The sequence below is a fragment of the Botryllus schlosseri genome, chromosome 12 (genome assembly GCF_051294905.1).
Source record: "Botryllus schlosseri isolate E-star chromosome 12, Bs_hap1, whole genome shotgun sequence".
Taxonomy (NCBI): Eukaryota; Metazoa; Chordata; class Ascidiacea; order Stolidobranchia; family Styelidae; genus Botryllus; species Botryllus schlosseri.
In genome coordinates, this window is record NC_137247.1 from 23,088,137 (window position 1) to 23,107,204 (window position 19,068).

General features: G+C 41.1%; 1 protein-coding gene and 1 long non-coding RNA gene across 2 annotated transcripts; both read left to right on the forward strand.

Moving 5' to 3' along the window:
* The first annotated feature begins 1,288 nt into the window (after positions 1-1,288).
* LOC145451502 (kelch-like protein 35) lies at positions 1,289-18,798 on the forward strand. Its single transcript, XM_080329717.1, has 6 exons — positions 1,289-1,360; positions 1,853-1,982; positions 3,981-4,180; positions 14,258-14,372; positions 14,917-15,155; positions 18,073-18,798. The coding sequence occupies exons 1-6, from the start codon at positions 1,336-1,338 to the stop codon at positions 18,639-18,641; spliced, it is 1,278 nt and encodes a 425-aa protein (XP_080185843.1). The 5' UTR covers positions 1,289-1,335; the 3' UTR covers positions 18,642-18,798.
* On the forward strand, positions 4,341-12,229 carry LOC145452245 (uncharacterized). The gene is made up of 2 exons (XR_013919262.1): positions 4,341-5,868; positions 11,254-12,229. It is a non-coding gene; the product is annotated as an uncharacterized LOC145452245 (long non-coding RNA).
* Positions 18,799-19,068: the final 270 nt, after the last annotated feature.

Here is a 19,068-nt window from a genome sequence, read left to right on the forward strand (position 1 = left end):
CCTCACTTTTAGAAGTTTCTGGTCGCATTTTCAAGCACCAGTACCAACAAACGAAATCCCAATAGTGTGTTTGCTTCGAAATTACAATGAAATGTCGGTCTTGGCCGTCTGAATCTCGAGTCCAAGTCGAGTCAATACACAGATTGACTCGAGTCGAGTCGAGTCATTCCGTATTTTGAGAAAATGACTCGAGTCGAGTCGAGTCATCCGAAAATCGTCACTCGAGTCTGACTCGAGTCGAGTCGAGTCATTCGAAAATCGTGACTCGAGTCTGACTCGAGTCGAGTCATGACTCGAGTCATTACAACCCTGGCCAAATGTGGCCCGCGAGAAGGTTTTGTGTGGCCTGCGAGGTAATTCTCGAAATTAGATATAGCATCAGGTAAAATTGCAAGCCCAACCAAAATTTGATTAGCCTGACCGTGAAATTTGATGATGACTAAAACATCACTTTCGACGCATTGACGCAATCAGGGGCCAGCCACAGTCATCGCAGATCTCCGCATATGACCATAAAGTATAATATTAAGTAGCAGATTTGTTTGACTTGAAAATTTTCTTAGCACTTCGCATGATTTATTGTCACATATCTTGCATTTAGTGTTGGAACGCCTCGTGGAAAAAATAAATACGCATAATTCACAGCATTGAGTCCAACTATACTTGTGATTAGGAGGCCCCTAAACCTGAAGACGGCATTGTCTTTACCTATAAAAGACCTGTTTATACTGCCACGAGAATCATTATCCTGGCCGTGATGAAAATTTACCAACAAGTTGCTGCAATAGTGATCAATTCAGTACAAAAATAAATATTTGGCAAAGAGCCATATCTTATACCCAAAAGAGCCATATATGGCTCGCGAGCCATAGGTTCCCGACCGCTGCACTAGACTCTTGTTATCAACAACTATTTGAAAATGACTGTAACTGCTAATGACGTGTAGAACGGAAGATACTAGGGTTTCCCATTTCGGCATCCCATTTCGTGATGGAGAACTTTACCGTTGTCGACTTTGATTGACGGTATGCCCCGCCCTGTTTCGAAAAGGAATGTGTTCGCGTGCGCACTGCGGGTCCACAGACCAATAACAGCGCAATCAAGTCTGATTACGACTGATGGCTGATTGCAATTTATTTGCCGTCTGCGGTTTCGGTCCGGAGTAACTCAGGCGGACTCAGTCTCGCAGACGGTGTCACGTTTTATCAAGTTCGAATCGGTATAAGTTGTTTGGTCGGGTGGTACCCGTGGTGTATGCTGTTATCTATGTTATTCGAAAGTATGGCATTAAATCAGGATAATGATCGGTTATGGCAGGAGTATCTACAATCCGGAATGCGTTTCGAAGAATTTTCTCGAGGTAAGTACTCATCCGCTTTTCCCGATTCTCTAATCAAAATGAGTGTCAACGTTACTCATTAGTGTATTTTATTGTTACCTAGTATCATATCTAGATCCCCGAATGAACTGCTAAATACTGTCCTATATGAAAGCCTGACTGCAAGTAACTGCGAGGCAGAATTATTAGATCGTTTGTCGTCGATTTGTTTGTTGTTAGATTGTCGAAGTATAGGTAGGACATTCCTGAGATATCAGCGAATCTTACAGTGCCACGCCGTTTCGGGACTTATTGTGTTGGTGGCCTGGAATACAATTAATTGCAGCTTGTCAAGTCCGGTAACATTGGTCATCTGTATTTTGCCAATGTGGCGAATTTTGTAATTCAATGTAATCATGGCCAGTATCCCTATTTCAAACAACCAAATTGCCCAATAGTGAATGATAAACTAACGATAATGTCAATGCATTGTTTCTACAGTCTCTTCATTTTATGAGTTACTTTGACGTTCAGGGGAAAAGTTTCTTCATGCAGAACCAAGACAAATCACATGCTTTCTGGAAAGAGATGAACTCCTGGTACCTTCCGAAGATATAGTGTATTATGCCTTGCGGCGCTGGTACGACGAGGAACCACGCATTAGGTGAGAGTCGACTTTTTTGGTAAGTTTTCAAATCGCAATAACATGATACTTCAGTACCGGCGCGGACAAGTCCATTGACGCAGTCGTTGGAGCATGCCAGACAATAGCATGGCGTACTTCTGCATATGCAATAGGGCTGTTCAAAAATACCTTTTTTTTCGGATTCCGGCCATTCACTGAATAAATTGTCAGGTTACCCTAAAAAACGCTGCACACCAAATTTGGTTCAATTCTAACAAGTATGGGACTCCGCAGATCCAATTGAAAATTTTAATTTATTAGGGAAAATTAAAAAAAAATTCACTTGCCAACTCCATGAAATTGTTCAGCTGTCTTCAAAGACGATGCAAAACAAATTTGACTCAGTTCCAACCAGTAGAAGCGGAGTTATGTGAGTTTTTCGTTGATAATTATCTGATTATCCACCAATCAAGGATGCCTGAAAGGAGAGTGATGCTATTGTCATGATTCTACAATGTTAGCTTATTCCCTTCGATTTCATGAAATCAACATTTGTGCTGCGAGGCATACTTCAATATATCTGCCAATGCTTGGGCAATATACGTTTCTTGTATTTTACCTGCATGTAAGTTCAATTTGGTCCCGATTTCAGTTTCCAAACTATTATATTTGAGCTATTATATCATTGTTTTAACGAAACTATTCCGATGTGGTTGACTAATTGCCAGTTAATCAATGTCTTCATAATCTTTCATAAATTACCAACGTCGTCATTCCAATTTTATCACACGGCCTTCTCAAAATGCAGACTCTCAAAACAGCATCACACTACCTGCATGCCTGTAAGGTAATGGCTGATTATGGCGAAGTGACAGAATTTGGCACCTTATATAGCCTACCATAGTTTCAAAAATGGGTAAAGTTTCAGTTTCAGGTTGAACGGCCACTACTGGTCCGAATTGAGTTGGATTTGCAGTCTAGCGTGCTTCAGACAACCTCACTATGCACGTTAAATCCGGCTATGCAAGTTATTTTCGACAGCCATGGTGTAGAGTCCCTGAATTGGCCAAGTAAAACATAACAATAAGGTTACCATATGTCCTCGCTTAGGAGGAATTGTCCTCATTTTCAGGAAATTGTCCACCCCTTTGGCAATTCCTCCTCCTGTACAGATAAGCTAGGTCCAGGTGGCTGTCTGATTTCAATGACTGCTCCGAGTCGTTTCTAAACCTTCCTGACTTTTTATTGTTTTGCAGTCACGTGATGTTTTGCGATGATGAATATAATAATAAACTGATAATGATACTGGTAAAACCAGTGTATCTCTAATGGTCCTTCTAACGAAATATGGGTTGGGTCAAACTTTGTCTTCTCCCGGTCATAACTCATGAATAGGGCTGGGCACAATGATTCGAGTAGCCTACTCGAATCTGAATCGAGTAATAATTCTGATGATTCGAGTTGAATAGTAAAAGACGATTTTTTCAAGCACTCAAATTATATGCTCCTCACCACTAAAAGTTAATTTATCAACAAGAATTATAGTTTCATTACTAATTTTGACTATTGACGTCTTTAAACCTGGATTGGGGATATCGTAGCATACGAAACATATAGTACGAATGTTACTGGACGGAGAACATTTCCGAATTCATCATTATCCCACAACATTGTCACCAAGTGGAATGGAATGTATGTTCGGAAAAAATACCAAAGTATCATTCATGAGATGGGCAACGGCCGTTATATTCTTTGTGGTGGCATAAACGGTACATATTTGAACTTTGACGTATTACATTAGGCTATGACGTCATAGTGAGTGATACTCGATTACTCGACTCGACTTGAAGCATATAACGTGATTCAGAATCGAATCACTCAGGTACTCGATTTTTCCCAGTCCTACTAATAACAGCAATCGGGAACTACACCCATCATACAATTTCCATTACAAGTTATTGCATGGTGGTAATTTCATCGATGCAGAGCATACATATGCGTTTGTGTTTCAACAGATACATTTTCCCTTGTATTCAGGTTGCAGCATTTCATTGAAGCATTGCCGGTCGTTCGTTTGCAGCTGGTTCCGTCCTATGAATTCGAGAATGTTCATGAGGACATAAAGTCGGTTAGGGCTGCACTCACCGAAAACTTTCGCAGAGAAGCAGCAGTGTATCGCCAAGAATTCGCGAGACACAGAGCTTTGATAGCAAACCCCAGACCACGGGCATCGCAAGGTAATGTTAGCCGACATCAATATCAATATTCAGCACTTGTGTTTTGCGGTGATGTTCAATAGTCATATTCCTCAAAGCTACATTTCGTTTACATACGATTGCATGCGAGAAACTATGGAACCACCAGCACTTTAATTCTATTCATAATGCGTTCGTATCAGCGGATCAAGTTTACAGATAATATTTGAGGCTATGCAGCTACTGATTCATTGGTTTCCAACATTCTTTCCGTCGTTCCTCCATGTAAACAACTGCCCTTTTTTGTATAAGTACCGGAACTTAACCGTTGTGATGTCATAGTCAACATCAGTATTGTCGAACATACGGCAGGAACTCTGTATCTTAGTAAAAATGCGAGTTCGATGGGTTCGGGAGGTTTGCATAAAAAAAATGAAGTTGTAGACACGTCATGCCTCGCCCAACCTGGTATTTCGCTTATGACCCCTTTTTTTGAAGCAATATTGGCGCTTCTTCGATATACGCCCCAGATCGAAACAGTGTTTCACATGTCACCAGCAAGTGTTTCCCATGAACACGGTCAAATTTTATAAACGTCAAAATAAATTGTTTTTTGCCTGTGGAGAGACGGATATTAGGGTTGGATGAGGGTTAGGGTCAACGTTGGGGTTAGGGTATCCCAAGATTAGGGTTGGGGGAGGGGGGTATAAAGGTTGGAGGAGAAGAGGATATAAGGGTTGAGGGTAGGTGGATATTAGGGCTGGGTTAGGGTATTCCAAGATTAGAGCTGGGTAAGGGGGAAGAGGGATATTAGGATTGGAGGGGGGTTAGGGTCAAAGTTGGGGTTAGGGTATCCCAAGATTAGGGTTGGGGGATATTATGGTCGGGAGAGTGTGGGATATTAGGTTGGATATCGTGTCCCTCACCCCAAACCTATTCTTGGGTTACCCTAACCCTAACACAGCTCTAACCCTAACTCTAAACCCATCCCCTAACCCTAATATCCCCCATCCCCAACCCTAATATCCCCCTCTTCCTCCAACCATAATATCCCCCTTCCACAACAAACGGCAAAAACAATTTATTTTGACGTTTATAAATTTTATTGTGTTCACGTGAAACATTGGTTGGTGTCATGGGGAAAACTGTTTCGATCTGGGCGTATATCGAAGAAGCGCCGCAATATTCTAGTTCGTGTAGGCCATTGGTCGGGAACGTATGGGCTTACGAGCAATGTTCCCCCTAATTTTTGACGCTATCCACGTTCTTGATTGGTGAGCATAGCTCTGTGTAGCTCTGTTAACGCCCCGAATATATTTAGAATAGGCCTTTTGCAGGACTTCGATCACGTGACTAGATACGCATAGCAACAACAAATTGGTTAGCAAGCTACTTTCTCGCGCACCTGCTTCAGGGCTAAATATCGCATAGTGTACTGTTGATTTCTGGTTGTAAACGTTTCGGAAATTTGTTGTAGAAGTCATCAGTGATTTACCTATGCTAGATGTCAATCTTGTACAAAGCACATAGAATGATATCGTCAGAATTACGCAGAAACCCGTCGTTAACGTAGCCGTATTTCGGATACAGTATATTATCGTTTTCGGGCTGTAAACGTTCGCAAGTGTCATGGAGATGCGCAAGGATTCAAATATGTTGGATGTCTTTGATTCATGAACTATGTAAACTCCTTGCGTCAAAATGATCGACATTGTAGCCGTTATTTGGTAGTGTAGAGAACGTAGCGTTGTCGGATAACCTGTAGCGGTGGCGAACGCCTGGCCCTGCGTTAGTCCTTGATCTGACAGCTCAACGATGCATGCGACGACAATTGCCTCAGAAAGATGTATTGGTCGAATGAATATGAACAGTAGTAGCGTATGAGTCCCATGTGGGATATCTGAATGTGCGCGTTTATATATGGCGCGATACAAGAAGAAGGGCGTGGTCACGTGATATACAGCGTGGTGCAATGTGATATATTGGCGTGTTTTATATTATAGGGTGTATGAGCCGTAAGAGGGCGCAGGGCGTGCCACATCGTCCTCTTCTAAAAAGAGCTAATTATAGCGACAATCCCACTATATAGGAAAGTGGATATCATAATATTCACATGAATGAATGCGATAACAGCAATGGAAAGATGAAATAATGTAATGATGCAATATTTATACACCATGGTGGCAATGAAACGGTATGAGTTAGTGAATGAACTAACACGTTATGGGTTGGATTGAATATAACCTAATCAGAATGAAAAGGACAGCGAATTGCGTATCTGAGGCAAAATTTTGTATTTTATTAGAAGGACAATACCGGACGAAAACGAAAAATAAATGTGCGGAAAGGAAACGGCATTATGTACGCAGTGTCCGTTATATCGTAAAAACAACATCCCGATTGGAGACCGAACTAAAATGCCGGGCAGATTTGGGTACATGTATGGAGTATGGCGATGGGTAATCGTATGGTCAATTGGATAGGTAACGGCATTAATTGCAATATAACAAGTGTATGTTGGGAATATCGTATTCTTGAAGTGTGATAGCCGAAACACGTGGTTCAAGATACCATTGCATAACGGCATTAGGGTTGAGAAAAAGGCAATTGTATTATTGCTTTATTAAAATGAAAGAGAAACGAATGGCGAGGACCGACAAACGGATTCAAATTGCCGCCAATCGATCAAATATAGGGCAACAACCGGCACTGTGTTCTCAATACTTATCCACTGCGACGAAGGGATAATTAGTGTGGGAAGAATCCGGTAACCCTATTTACGAACGAAAATAGGACAACCAGATGTGTGTTTATTGTATGCCGCTAGAAATACCATGACCATAACAGCTGGGAGAACGATTATCAAATGATACGACACGGAAGCGGAGAAAATTATACAAAATTAAGTAGCAAGTATGTTGAAATATAAGGGAAAAGAAACCACGAAGAGGTTGCAAGAAATCGCAGTCAATCAAAATCCATTCCGGGTATAGGATAGTTCCTGCGATAATCGGTCGTGCAAGAATAATGTGCTTTCCACGTCCAATGGCCGAGAAAATATTATATTAATACCCCAGCAAAGGGATATATATAGAAAAGGTACATGAATCATAATATTTCAAGTATTACGAAATTCGCTGCGTTGTAAAATGCGAATGTGTCTTCTGCAAAGACCGAACAATGATTATAACAGCTTTGCCATGTGGCTGCGAAAGTAAAATCAGTTCGTCCGCTGTGTATGACAGCGAGAGCTATATAAATTAGCCGTGGGATCGCGAAAATGCCGGTTAAGCGTAAAAGTTAGTGCTCATTGATATATTTTATAAGGCCACTTTATCCAGAGTGACTCTGCCGCGGAATTCTGGTATATTTGGTATATACGCGAACAACGAAAAATTCGCGTTGTGCTTCACGATTACTACGGGTTTATTCGTACCAAAGCGCGATAGGCGTAGCTGATGTCGTACAGTGTATGGTACATGTATTCTCCGAGTAGTGAGGCCTTTATGGGTCGCGCAGTAAAAATAGTGTACCAGTTCCTCGTGTCCGGCGTATATTTTACCGGAGCGGCGAGTAAATAGTCCTTGTATGAGCATGAGCAATGAGCATGTCGGCATTCGGCGATCCCCGGCGGAGTGATACGTTTTTTCGAACATACGAATCTAAAACGAGACGAAAGCAGTATTTGCGAAAAAAATATGCATTTAATACCAAGCCTACACACGAAATAACATAACGTGTAAAATCAGGCAAATGCAATACGATAAGGAAGCCTTACGTAGCCGCGACCAGATATGTTTTGGTTGGGAATACCAATTGTATCTGAAAATGTTTCGTGACGCGCTAGCGTGACGTAAAGACCACGTGCATTGCGTAATAAGAAATACTACATGCGGCTGGGACATGAAAACTATACCGGAGATTCCGGGTATTTTAACAAAGTCGAAGGTTTTGATATTTGTGACAACAATTATTCGAGTGAACAAAGAAGAGACATTGCGCGTAGAATATGCCGTGTCATGTAATAATGAATATTATTCCCGGACGCGCAGTGCTTAATGCTTATACGAAGGCGTTAAAGCGTTATATATAATGTTATGAGTAGCGTCAATTAAGAGACAAGTAATACGACCTCTTGGTGATAACGGTACGTTGTCGGTACTTTGTAATAGGGTTGAATATAGTTCCCAATCTAGAAGTCGATAGAAGTTATGCCGGATATGCCGGGTGTGTTGACAAGCTCAAAAACGTATAGTATTGAAATATTGTCATGTTAATTTGAATGAAATTGAAGCGTGTAACGCGGGGACATTGGTGCTGTCAATATTACGAAGTCGCAGCGTGAAAATAAAGATAAGAGATGTCCATAATATTGATAATTGCTTCAATTGTAGCCAAAAATATGTGAGTGTCAGAAGCAATCAAATTATACTATCTGAGTGCAGCGAACACGCAGTTAGGTCGAGAAAGTTCCCAAAGCGATGTATACTGTATGTATAGTATACCACAAATCCACACATATCGCGGGATTTGTGCGCCATATGCTATCCAGATATGTAAATAATTCTCCGGAGATGGACGTGGACCGGTAAACACGTCGGCGACAGTGTGCCCGAGCTATGCGATTAAGGCTCGTGCGTCAAAATAAAACGTATATATATCATATACATTGACTGTAACGCCATTGTAAATGCGGTCTCTCGGTAGATACAAAAAATGATCCTGACGTGGTGTGAACATCAGTACATATCTCGTAAATATCGCGAGTCTGGGTGCTGCAGACACGAGTTTAATTACAGCAACGAGCAATGACCGACCGCTTGATCAGGGCGGTCGTCCATGGCCCGCTCATGCAATCCCGTGGTCAACGCTCGAGAACAGGCTCGGATATACCCGGGTCGGAATAAGCACCTTGGATCACAGCACAAACTGAATCAATTCTCGATTTCCCAAGTTGTAGGAGAAGCATATAAACGGGGAATTGTCCGTGATCAAATAATATCACGGGATATTTAAATGATATTACTGCGTCCGAATGACATTGCAGGTAAAATATTTGTATCGCATGTAACTAGGTTGACGGTATCGCGGGTAAAAGGACATAGTATTGCGGAAAAAAAATTCCAGCGTGTTAAAGCGCCCTTATTTAGGTAAAGGTAAATAGAAGTAAGCGAATATGTCAAAGACCTAGTATAAAGCTGTGTCCGTGAATTTATCACATTCCATGAATAGGGAATTTGGTAAGGACATGATGTACGCGCTAATCGCATTTGCGGGGAAAATAGTGTGAAGTTGTTGAACGTTATGGAAATTAATGAGCGGTGCGTAATATATAAGAACGAACCGAAATTCAACAGACTGTTGGTAAAATTCCGAGTTTTGTATGTTAATATGCAACAACGAATGTTGAAGGTATCGAATCAACTGGCATAAAATGTCTCGGATATTACAAAAGTGGAAAATAACTTCCGTATTCATATAAATCCAAGCTCAATGTTGATGTAAGATAAGGTGAATAACGATACTTAACGATATGTTCAAGTAACGCTGTAATGTAATTAAAATGATATCACCATTGTGGTAGAAATATATCAAGTAAGCAGGATGATTAGAACGCGTTTAACTTTGATATTTATTTCGCGTTAAGGAGAATGTATGAGTTCAATTTTTTTTATCTGCGCTACACAGCAAGAATGGTAATGCTATATTGAAATGAGTAGTTAAAAACCAAAGTTTAGACCTTGGTTTAGACACCGATAATAACCACAGACATTAGCTTTAAATAGCGTTTAAATCTGCGGAGCAAAATGGCTGAAGATGTGTCGTTGTGAATCTATTGTTTATCGAAACAGACACACGCGTGCGGCAAGGAATTAAGAACTAACTAGCGCTTAGGTAACGCAGAGCAAATTAAAAATGGTTCCTCACCGACAATGGGGTCGTATACGAACTAGATTGTGAGGGTGCGTTAGAACAGTTGAAATTACTGTTATAAATTGAGAATGAATTAGAACGACATCACGAGATAATGCACGTTTGATTGCAAATGACAGTTGAGCATTATGACTGTTTAAATTGGCAACGGACAATCTAAGCGCGAATCCCAAAAGCACGCGGGGAATAAATCTCCAAAGTAATTGATGGAGTAGGGATCCCGTAAGTCCGTATTTGGATTAATATGCAATTCGATTGATTGTTAATAAATGTATAGTCCGAGTATATAGACTTACAGAGTACTCGAAAGTTAAAATGAAGAAGATATTACTGGCCTGTAACAAGGTGGCAACCAGTAATATCGAGGCATTGCGGACTTATGTTAAAGTCATGAATCCGAAACAAAATGGTGGAATTACGAATCATACGAACGTGGATTTTACATCACAGCCGTAAACGCGCTTATGTCGGCGGACGGCGTTCATAAGTAAACTCTGCACTTCAAATATGCGGTTAGAGCGCGGAAATTTCGAGGTATCGTCGAAGTAGTGAATCGAATGTTGGTTTCGAACGTTAGGAAAATTATATTGATTTACTAAAACCAGAAACATGGCCGGATCGTTGCTACGTATTGCAGCGGCAGATATATAAACCATAGTACAAGTAGCGAACAATAACACACGAATTAAATGGAACTGTAAATGCAAAACTGCTTTCGTTCGACAATTCGTATATGCAAAAAACTGTACCGTAAGGTTTGGGAGTCCGAGTGCGGTTTCTGGAGTGTCCATAGTGGCTGACGAACTAAATCCGATATTGAGGCGGCGATGCGTCTTTCGTTGAAGCCGAAATCATCTCACGAGATGCACCATGTAGAGAACGTAGCGTTGTCGGATAACCTGTAGCGGTGGCGAACGCCTGGCCCTGCGTTAGTCCTTTATCTGACAGCTCAACGATGCATGCGACGACAATTGCCTCAGATAGATGTATTGGTCGAATGAATATGAACAGTAGTAGCGTATGAGTCCCATGTGGGATATCTGAATGTGCGCGTTTATATATGTCGCGATACAAGAAGAAGGGCGTGGTCACGTGATATACAGCGTGGTACAATGTGATATAATGGCGTGTTTTATATTATAGGGTGTATGAGCCGTAAGAGGGCGCAGGGCGTTCCACAGTAGTCAACTATGATTTTATGACACAAAATTCGACATTGCAGGACATTGACTGCGTGATATTCATTGCAGCATTAAGTTAGGTGTGGATAGTATACTATAGTTGTATTGTAGCGGTAGTTGGTAATCATTGCAGCATTTTGATGTTTGATATCGATTGTAATATATATAGGATACTGCTATTTTTAAGCCTAAGAGACAATGAATGCCAGTGCCAGTACGTTGATGTGTTATGAATTCATGCAATGTGCTACATACCATATATATATTAAATATCCTAAGCTATTGTGTGACTTCTCAGTTGAACAATTCAAAATATTTAGACCTCTACACCTATATTACAAGTTATTGATCATTCTGTCATGCTGCCAAGTGCCACTACCCGAAGGAAAATGATCATCAGATCTTATTGAGGGTGAAACAAACTGTCCCGGGGCCTGGATTACTTGATTGATTGCCTGGATTGGATTACTTCACTCTATGGCACAGTGCAAATATATTAAGTTTCAAGACATATGGCTATACCACATGCATAGGGATTAATGATCTGATGGATTATCCCAAGAGAGCCGAACATAGGCAACTAAGAAATTGATGATGCCCTCGTCAAGAATTCAGCCTGGAGCCAATTATTATCACCACATAAAATTTGGTCATGCGGTGGAAGGCAGCGTGGTTTCATGCCAACAGAAATGTCAGCAGATGATCTGACCACTGAACTAACTGTCCTGAACTTCCTTCCCGATGTTGATGTCTGCTTTGAAAATGATATTTCATTTGTGTACAGCAAGACAAGCGCTCTTCCGTGGATGCTATGAATATGTCCAGACAAGTGGCTATGGAGGTAGAGGAAAATACATAGGCATAACAGTCTCGGCAGTTATTGAACTTGATAAGGTTAACATCCATTTTTCTTCAACTATTTCTTATGCTCTGGGTATCGAATGCACAAAAATTAATAAATCGATCTTCTTTGCAAGTTTATTTGTAAATTCAATGAATCAAAGAATATCATAAGTTCATAATATTACGGAGTCAATGCGAAGGAAACAATGTTAGTCGTCTTTAGAGGATGTTTCTGAGTTGGTTGAGCCAATGCACAGAGGGGGTCAGCAACGAAGTACTATTTTACCTGAGTACTAGCGTCATTATGAGTTTAGGCTACTTCCACTTCTTTTTGACACTTTTTAGGTAGTACTTTTTTGTCAGGTTTGGGATTTTGTCAACTAGAAGGTAGCTTTGGCGCATGATTGCATCCCCTTCAAGCGTGAGGTTGTCATAACGACTGGGCAAAATAGCCCCAGTACCACGGTAACTGAATTAATTTTTGAAAATTGCACTTATTGGTGGTGTCATCACCCTTTTGCGTTGATCAAGAAGATGCAACATGCAATGTTTACAGTTGTCACATGGCATCAATTTCTAAAACTAAGTGACCCTCAACCAAATCTACTTCATGTAACGAATTTCTTGACCGCTTTTCAGAAAGTCATTTCTACTTCCACTTGAAGTACTTTGGACATGTCCTGGAAGTAATTAGTGCTACTTGTACTGGAGTATAAATTAAGGCATTACTTCTACTCGGTTCCCAAACAATGACCACGTTGACCACGTCTGGGTATAGGATGACCGATCTTGTAACTGCGTTTGAGCTGCTCTAAGAGTTATATGATAGTTACTTCCCTTAGTTCGCTAAATATCGCACATATGTGACATCAACTATTTATCAAAATCGAGTGTGATTTGCCAAATCCACTTCAATCGCAGTTGCGAAGTAGTGGTAATAAAATTGGCATTGTATAAGGCAACAATAAAGTGCACTGATTTGCTTAGTCTTGACGGCAGGCTCTCCCAAAAGATACTTCCGATGTGTTCAGCGACATTTGTTTTATAGCAGCACGCCAGCACCCAAACCAGCAGACAGTATATCCTGATCCTTGCGGGTCCCGGCTGCTTCAGCCATATCTTCCATCCAAAATCAGGCTCCACAACAGACAAATAGTACTGCTTGAACTAACAAATACTCTTACCAGAATATAAGCCAATCGCTTTCCTTCAAATGCATAAATTTAAGTACATATGATCAGAGTTGAGTACCGTAATACGACTACGTTACCGATGGATTTCTGCGTAATTCTGACGACATCATTCTAAATGCTTTGTACAGGATTGACATCTAGCATAGGTGAATCTCTGATGACTTCTGCAACAAATTTCCGAAACGTTTGCAACCAGAAATCAACAGTACACTATGCGATATTTAGCACTGAAGCAGGTGCGCGAGAAAGTAGCTTGGTAACCAATTTGTTGTTGCTATGCGTATCTAGTCACGTGATCGAAGTCCTGCAAAAGGCCTATTGAGAAGTCGATAAGTATTTAGATTTTCGGAATCAGTATGACAGTCATATTCGATTAATATCAGTTATAATAAATTCGAAGCTACTTACGATGGATTGCCCTATCAATGGTAAGGCTTGGCCCGGCTGTGCCTTACTCTAGTTTCGAGCTTCATGTTCGAACAATATATACCAGTTTTACTGAGAAAATATGGCTCACACGAGGAATCTATGGTAGTGAGTTCGAATAAGTGCCACCATGACATCACGAATTTTCAATTGTGACTCAATAGTTCATTGGCATGTATGCCTCTTTGGGAATTGGAATGGAAAAAATAGGGCCAATAGGGCTCTTCGGACAAAAAAGGTCCCCGACCCCCGATGTAGGCTAATTTGGGATTTTGTACTTTTCGCATCCAGCAAGTATATCAGCAATGATTTATCCACATTAAGCCAGGAGCCTTACTAAAAAGAATCTGAAGGAAAATTATTTTCCATCTCTTACCTTTGTTTGTTGAATAGCTAGCTCCACTTATCAAATTTTAAAAATCGCGGTTAGGATATTGATCGTAGGATATTCTTGTCGACATTTCGACAAGTTTTACCGAAACAGATAACTTGATATGACAGATATGATCGCTCGCTAACAATATTTATGATTTCTTTCAAAGCTGTACGAAAATTTCTCTACGTGTTGGGCGCGCTATGGAACGAACGGCAGTCGCTACAACGTTATGATTTCGCGAGCGGGGAATGGCGGGTCGAGACGGACATTACTGATGCAAGGTTATTTCTCATTCTGGATTGCATTGATTCTTCGATTATGCAAATTTACCCGCAGGATGTATATAGGATACCAACGATAATTTTCATAGCAACTATACGCGAGGTATCACGGTAACTGAATACATTTACGAAAAATAAATTGTTATTGCTATTAGTGTCATTTGTGACGACGGATCAGTCCCGTCTGTAGTTTCGTAGGTATCCAACTCTGACATTCTGAAAGTGTGCGACTCTAATTATGCGAGAACATTTCAGATATTAATTTTTTGCTTCCGTGTAAAGTAGTTTTGTCAGGTCTGGGAAGTCGTTACTTCTTCGTATACTTTGGTATATATTTACCCAACGCAAAATACATTGACCACCCTACAAAAACCGTTCAGTGGATACATATTTAGTACAAAATGTGTTCGTCAAATTAAGTAACCGAAAGAAAAGATAATTCCCTTGCACTTAAGGGTGTCTTCCGGTACGCAATGGATCAAGCTTGCCGTTTATTATCTCAGTCACTGACCCGCCAAATACGGTTGTCAAATGATACTTTTAGGAAACGAGCCGCAGTGACTGTATTCAATGGATGCATATGGGTAGCCGGTGGTCTGACAGATGGCAACGAACCGCTTTATTCGGTGTGTGCTTATGATCCGGTCAGGCGAGAGTGGTCACCGAAAATGAATATGCATGAGAAACGTTATGGCTTCGGTCTTGCTGCTCTTGATGGGAAACTTTACGCGGTGGGAGGAAGAAATACCTACAGAGTTGACCCTCTGAACGGTATATATTCAGGTGATGCTTACAAGGAATGTAATAACGGATTATAGCAAGGAGTCGCTTAACTGCTTGCCTATAGCAGGGGTCTCAAACTCAAATGTGCTCACCGGCTAATTTTCCAGCTATGAATAACGCCCGGAAAGTGAACCGACCTAGCAGGCTAATATTCCACGCCAATCTTGAAAATGTGATATACCACTATAGCAGTGGTTCCCAACCTTTTTCGACTCATCGCCCCCTTTTCAAGCTCAACACCGATCATCGTCCCCCAGATTTTGTGAACCGAAAAATCGGTATACAGTCTGTAATCATCGCCGGGTTGAGTAAAAAAAAAAGGTCAACTTTTCGGCTCGTTGTCGAATTTTACACTTTTGCAACTAAATTTCCGTGGGTTGACTAAAAAAAAGGACATTTCTCCGACTTGACTCCAATATAGCCGTTTTAACGCGTCATCGCCCCCTATCGCCCCCTTCGCTATTTTCACCCCCCTAGGCCGCCAAATCGCCCCTGGGGGGAGATATCGCCCACGTTGGGAACCACTGCACTATAGCAATTTACGCCGTGCACAAAAAAAGCACAAGTATTCAAAAGCAATGTGGAACTTAATAGAGAGTGAGCATCATTTGTCGAAATTATGAGAATAGACGTTCCACAGCCAGAGTATTTCCCAATTTAATGATTGATCTGGTATCGCATCATTTGAGCAGTTATAGGATTACGGCCCCCTAAAATGGGTTGTTCTCAGCAGTTTGAGAATAAATCTTCCCACCATTCTGACTCACGGTCCTTTAAAAAATAATCACAAAACAATATGTTAAATTTGGCGGTATCAATGTGATAGATGTAGCTGATTCTTTGCGATAAGTCCGACTATGTTTTGGACGAGTTTTTTCCGACGAACCCCTAGTATTGTGGATGTCATTCAACGTGTTCCAAATCAGATTCTATCAACCCATCTTCCTCTGAAAAATCCAGTGTCTACACAGGGTGATAAACCAATGTTATGAAAAATCAATGTGCATTTATTTCAGTGAGGAATCAAAATTGTCGATATTGTCGATTTTGAATGAATTTTTTGTTCTTGCTGCCCACGTGATCAGATTTACCGACGTAGCTAATGCATCCATAAATAACGGGTAAATACCCATAGTTATAAGCGTAAATCTAGCTCTATGATCGTGCAACCACCATATGTAATGTGTAAATATTACCCCTAGGCTAGTGATAAACGGTTTCAGAATGACCTTTCTCGAGAATGACATCACGCTACTTATGTGGAAATTGGGAAGTCTTTTATTATTTCAAAGCGAATTTTGCTGCTTATTTTAAATACATGGTCGTGTCTTGCAAATCCGCGCCGACGATTTGACATGGACGACTGCCGAAGATCCAGTGATTTCCACAAAGCAAATTAAATAATAACTCGCAAAGCTTCCAACGACACCTTTGGGTATGAGCGCAATATATATGGCACCAATATAACGTCCAGCCTAGTCATTTCTATCTAGCTCAGGGACGGGAAACATACGGCCCGCGGGCCGGCTCCGGCCCGCAGGGAGTTTCTACCGTAAAAGTGAAATTCTAATCTAAAGGGATAGACTACGTTTATGCGCCAAAGAATGGATCTAAGTTGGCCAACCTGAGAAAGACGGTCATGAAACGACTTGATCTGTTCGGGTCTACATATACCTTTGCAAGCAGACATTTTTGACCATGAACATTAACATGACAAGGCCCGGTAAAAACTATAACTGATGCTCACGGGGACTCCTTACTGAGGGTTTCTACATCCGGCATGCCGCCAGATTTCAAAAATGTTATTGACAACTTTGATCGACCACCGATGTCTAGTTCACTTCAACTGCAACTGAAGTACGCAGGCTGTTATATATTCATTGAATACTATTTTGGTATGTATGCTTCAAACTAAAAGTTTACATTATATAGGTTTTATTCCTAGTATACAGGTGAAAAATGCGGTTGTTGCATCGATTTCGTAATTCAACCCGCCAAGCACTTCATTTTTCCCGTATAACGCCCGCCGACCGGAGAATTGCCCGCCCCTGATCTAGGACCGCATCTTGAAGCTAATCCTGGAATAGCGGTTATGTATATCACAGGAAGAAAATTGCTTTTTTTGGACAAACGAATTATTTCCAAAGCCCCAGCAAAACATCTGTTAACAGCAGTATGTTTGTATCGGTAGTCTACTGGCAATTTGGCGATTAAAATGAGTTTATATTGTAGAATGTTTTACATCAGAGGGCCATTCTCATTATCCATCACTGAAGTTTTAGCTGTTTTGAAGCGACATTTGCTTTGGGATTTTTCGAAATTAAAAAATACAGATTGGGCTATCGACTATTTTTCCAATTTTGAGGTTTTGCGGGCCCCCTGAAGTAGCATCCCGGACCCCCGGGCCCGCGGACACCCGGTTGAGAACCACTTCAGACTTCAACTGCGAATAGAGATAGATTATATTCTATAGAACTATTGGGGAGAGTGCCTATGCCGACAATATAATCAAGGAATAGAATGTCGCTAAATCGCGCGCAGTTTGACTCAAAGTTTTCAAGTTAGATAACTCTGCCCCCAAATACTTTACTCTGTGTTAATGTACAAAAATATTTTAGGCTTCATTAGACTTTCGACTTGGTTTGGTAATAACATGTCTGGACATTTTCTGTATTCGATATAGTCCATACTGTAAATACGTACGCGGTAAATAGGCGTATAGTAGGCGTGATGCGTGAGATATTCGACTATGATTGTAAGTAGATGTTGGTAAACTCCGTAAGCGAATATGATTACAAGTGGAGAGGACCTCGTGTCTCGTTTAAAATCTCGGTGCATCGCGCGATTTCGCTACATTCTGGTGGCTAGTGGTACCAAGTAGTCCATAAAATCAATACCTATATTGTTTCGGATACAGGTCCAGACAACCTGAATACGGTGGGAGTTTACGACGGGTCGGCGTGGACAACTGGCGTGTCAATGAATAAAGCGAGATATGCTTTGGAGGTGGTAGTGGCGTGTGGTCGTGTTTATGCCGCAGGCGGCTGGGGCACTACGGAAAATGCAAGTCTGAAATCGTTGGAGCATTATCACCCAAAAACATCCTGCTGGACTCTTATCCTTTCCCCCATGCGACATGTGCGGAAAAATTTCAGAATTGCAGCAATGGGCGATATAATTTACGTCGTCGGAGGCGATCGAAGCCATAGTATTGGCGAGTTCAACGCTTTATATCAACGGTGGATTCACCGTAACTTTCATTTGTTCTCCTTGCCTTCAATTCGCGATGGGTTGGCCGCGACAGCATCGGACGGGCTGGTATATGTGCTAGGAGGCTTACACCAAAATCTTGAGACGAAGTCCTTTGAATATGTAAATATAGCCACAGGAGCAAATGGTAATCTCAGAGATTCTCCGGAGGCGCCCGGGCGCGATGCAAGCGCGGTAGTAGTCACTTTCCCTATGCATGGACCCGTTCCTTCATAAGCATAATAGGAAGTCGGTACATTTTCTTAAATGACGTCTGGGAAGTGTACTAATGTTTTTTGTACCATCATATCAATTTCAATTGATGTGTTGCTTCGTCGAGGTATGTATTATTTTTGCATTGAATAAATGAGGCAGTAGCAATAGCACCATATTATATGGCATTGTCTCGTGATTTTACTGTTAGACCGTGAACATTTTGATGGTGTTCCGCACACTGTTAGTGCATAGGCTTTTCGAAGTACAGAATTCAATATTGCAGCAAGCAATACGTTCATATTGCCAAATTTATTCCACTGGAAGCTTTTCGAATGGCTCTCTTCAACAGTGAACACCAACAAATGAGGTTAACCAAGTTCGAAATATAGAAAGAATTTTGTCGTTGTGACGTAATAATGACAAGTAGGCCTACACAGAGTCGCGAACG

Excerpts from the sequence above, each read along its gene's own strand:
- LOC145451502 (XM_080329717.1), top strand. The coding sequence starts at position 1,336 with ATGCGTTTCGAAGAATTTTCTCGAG. Across the intron at positions 1,983-3,980 it reads GACGAGGAACCACGCATTAG|GTTGCAGCATTTCATTGAAG; the intron begins GTGAGAGTCGAC and ends CCTTGTATTCAG. Across the intron at positions 15,156-18,072 it reads TCTGAACGGTATATATTCAG|GTCCAGACAACCTGAATACG; the intron begins GTGATGCTTACA and ends TTTCGGATACAG.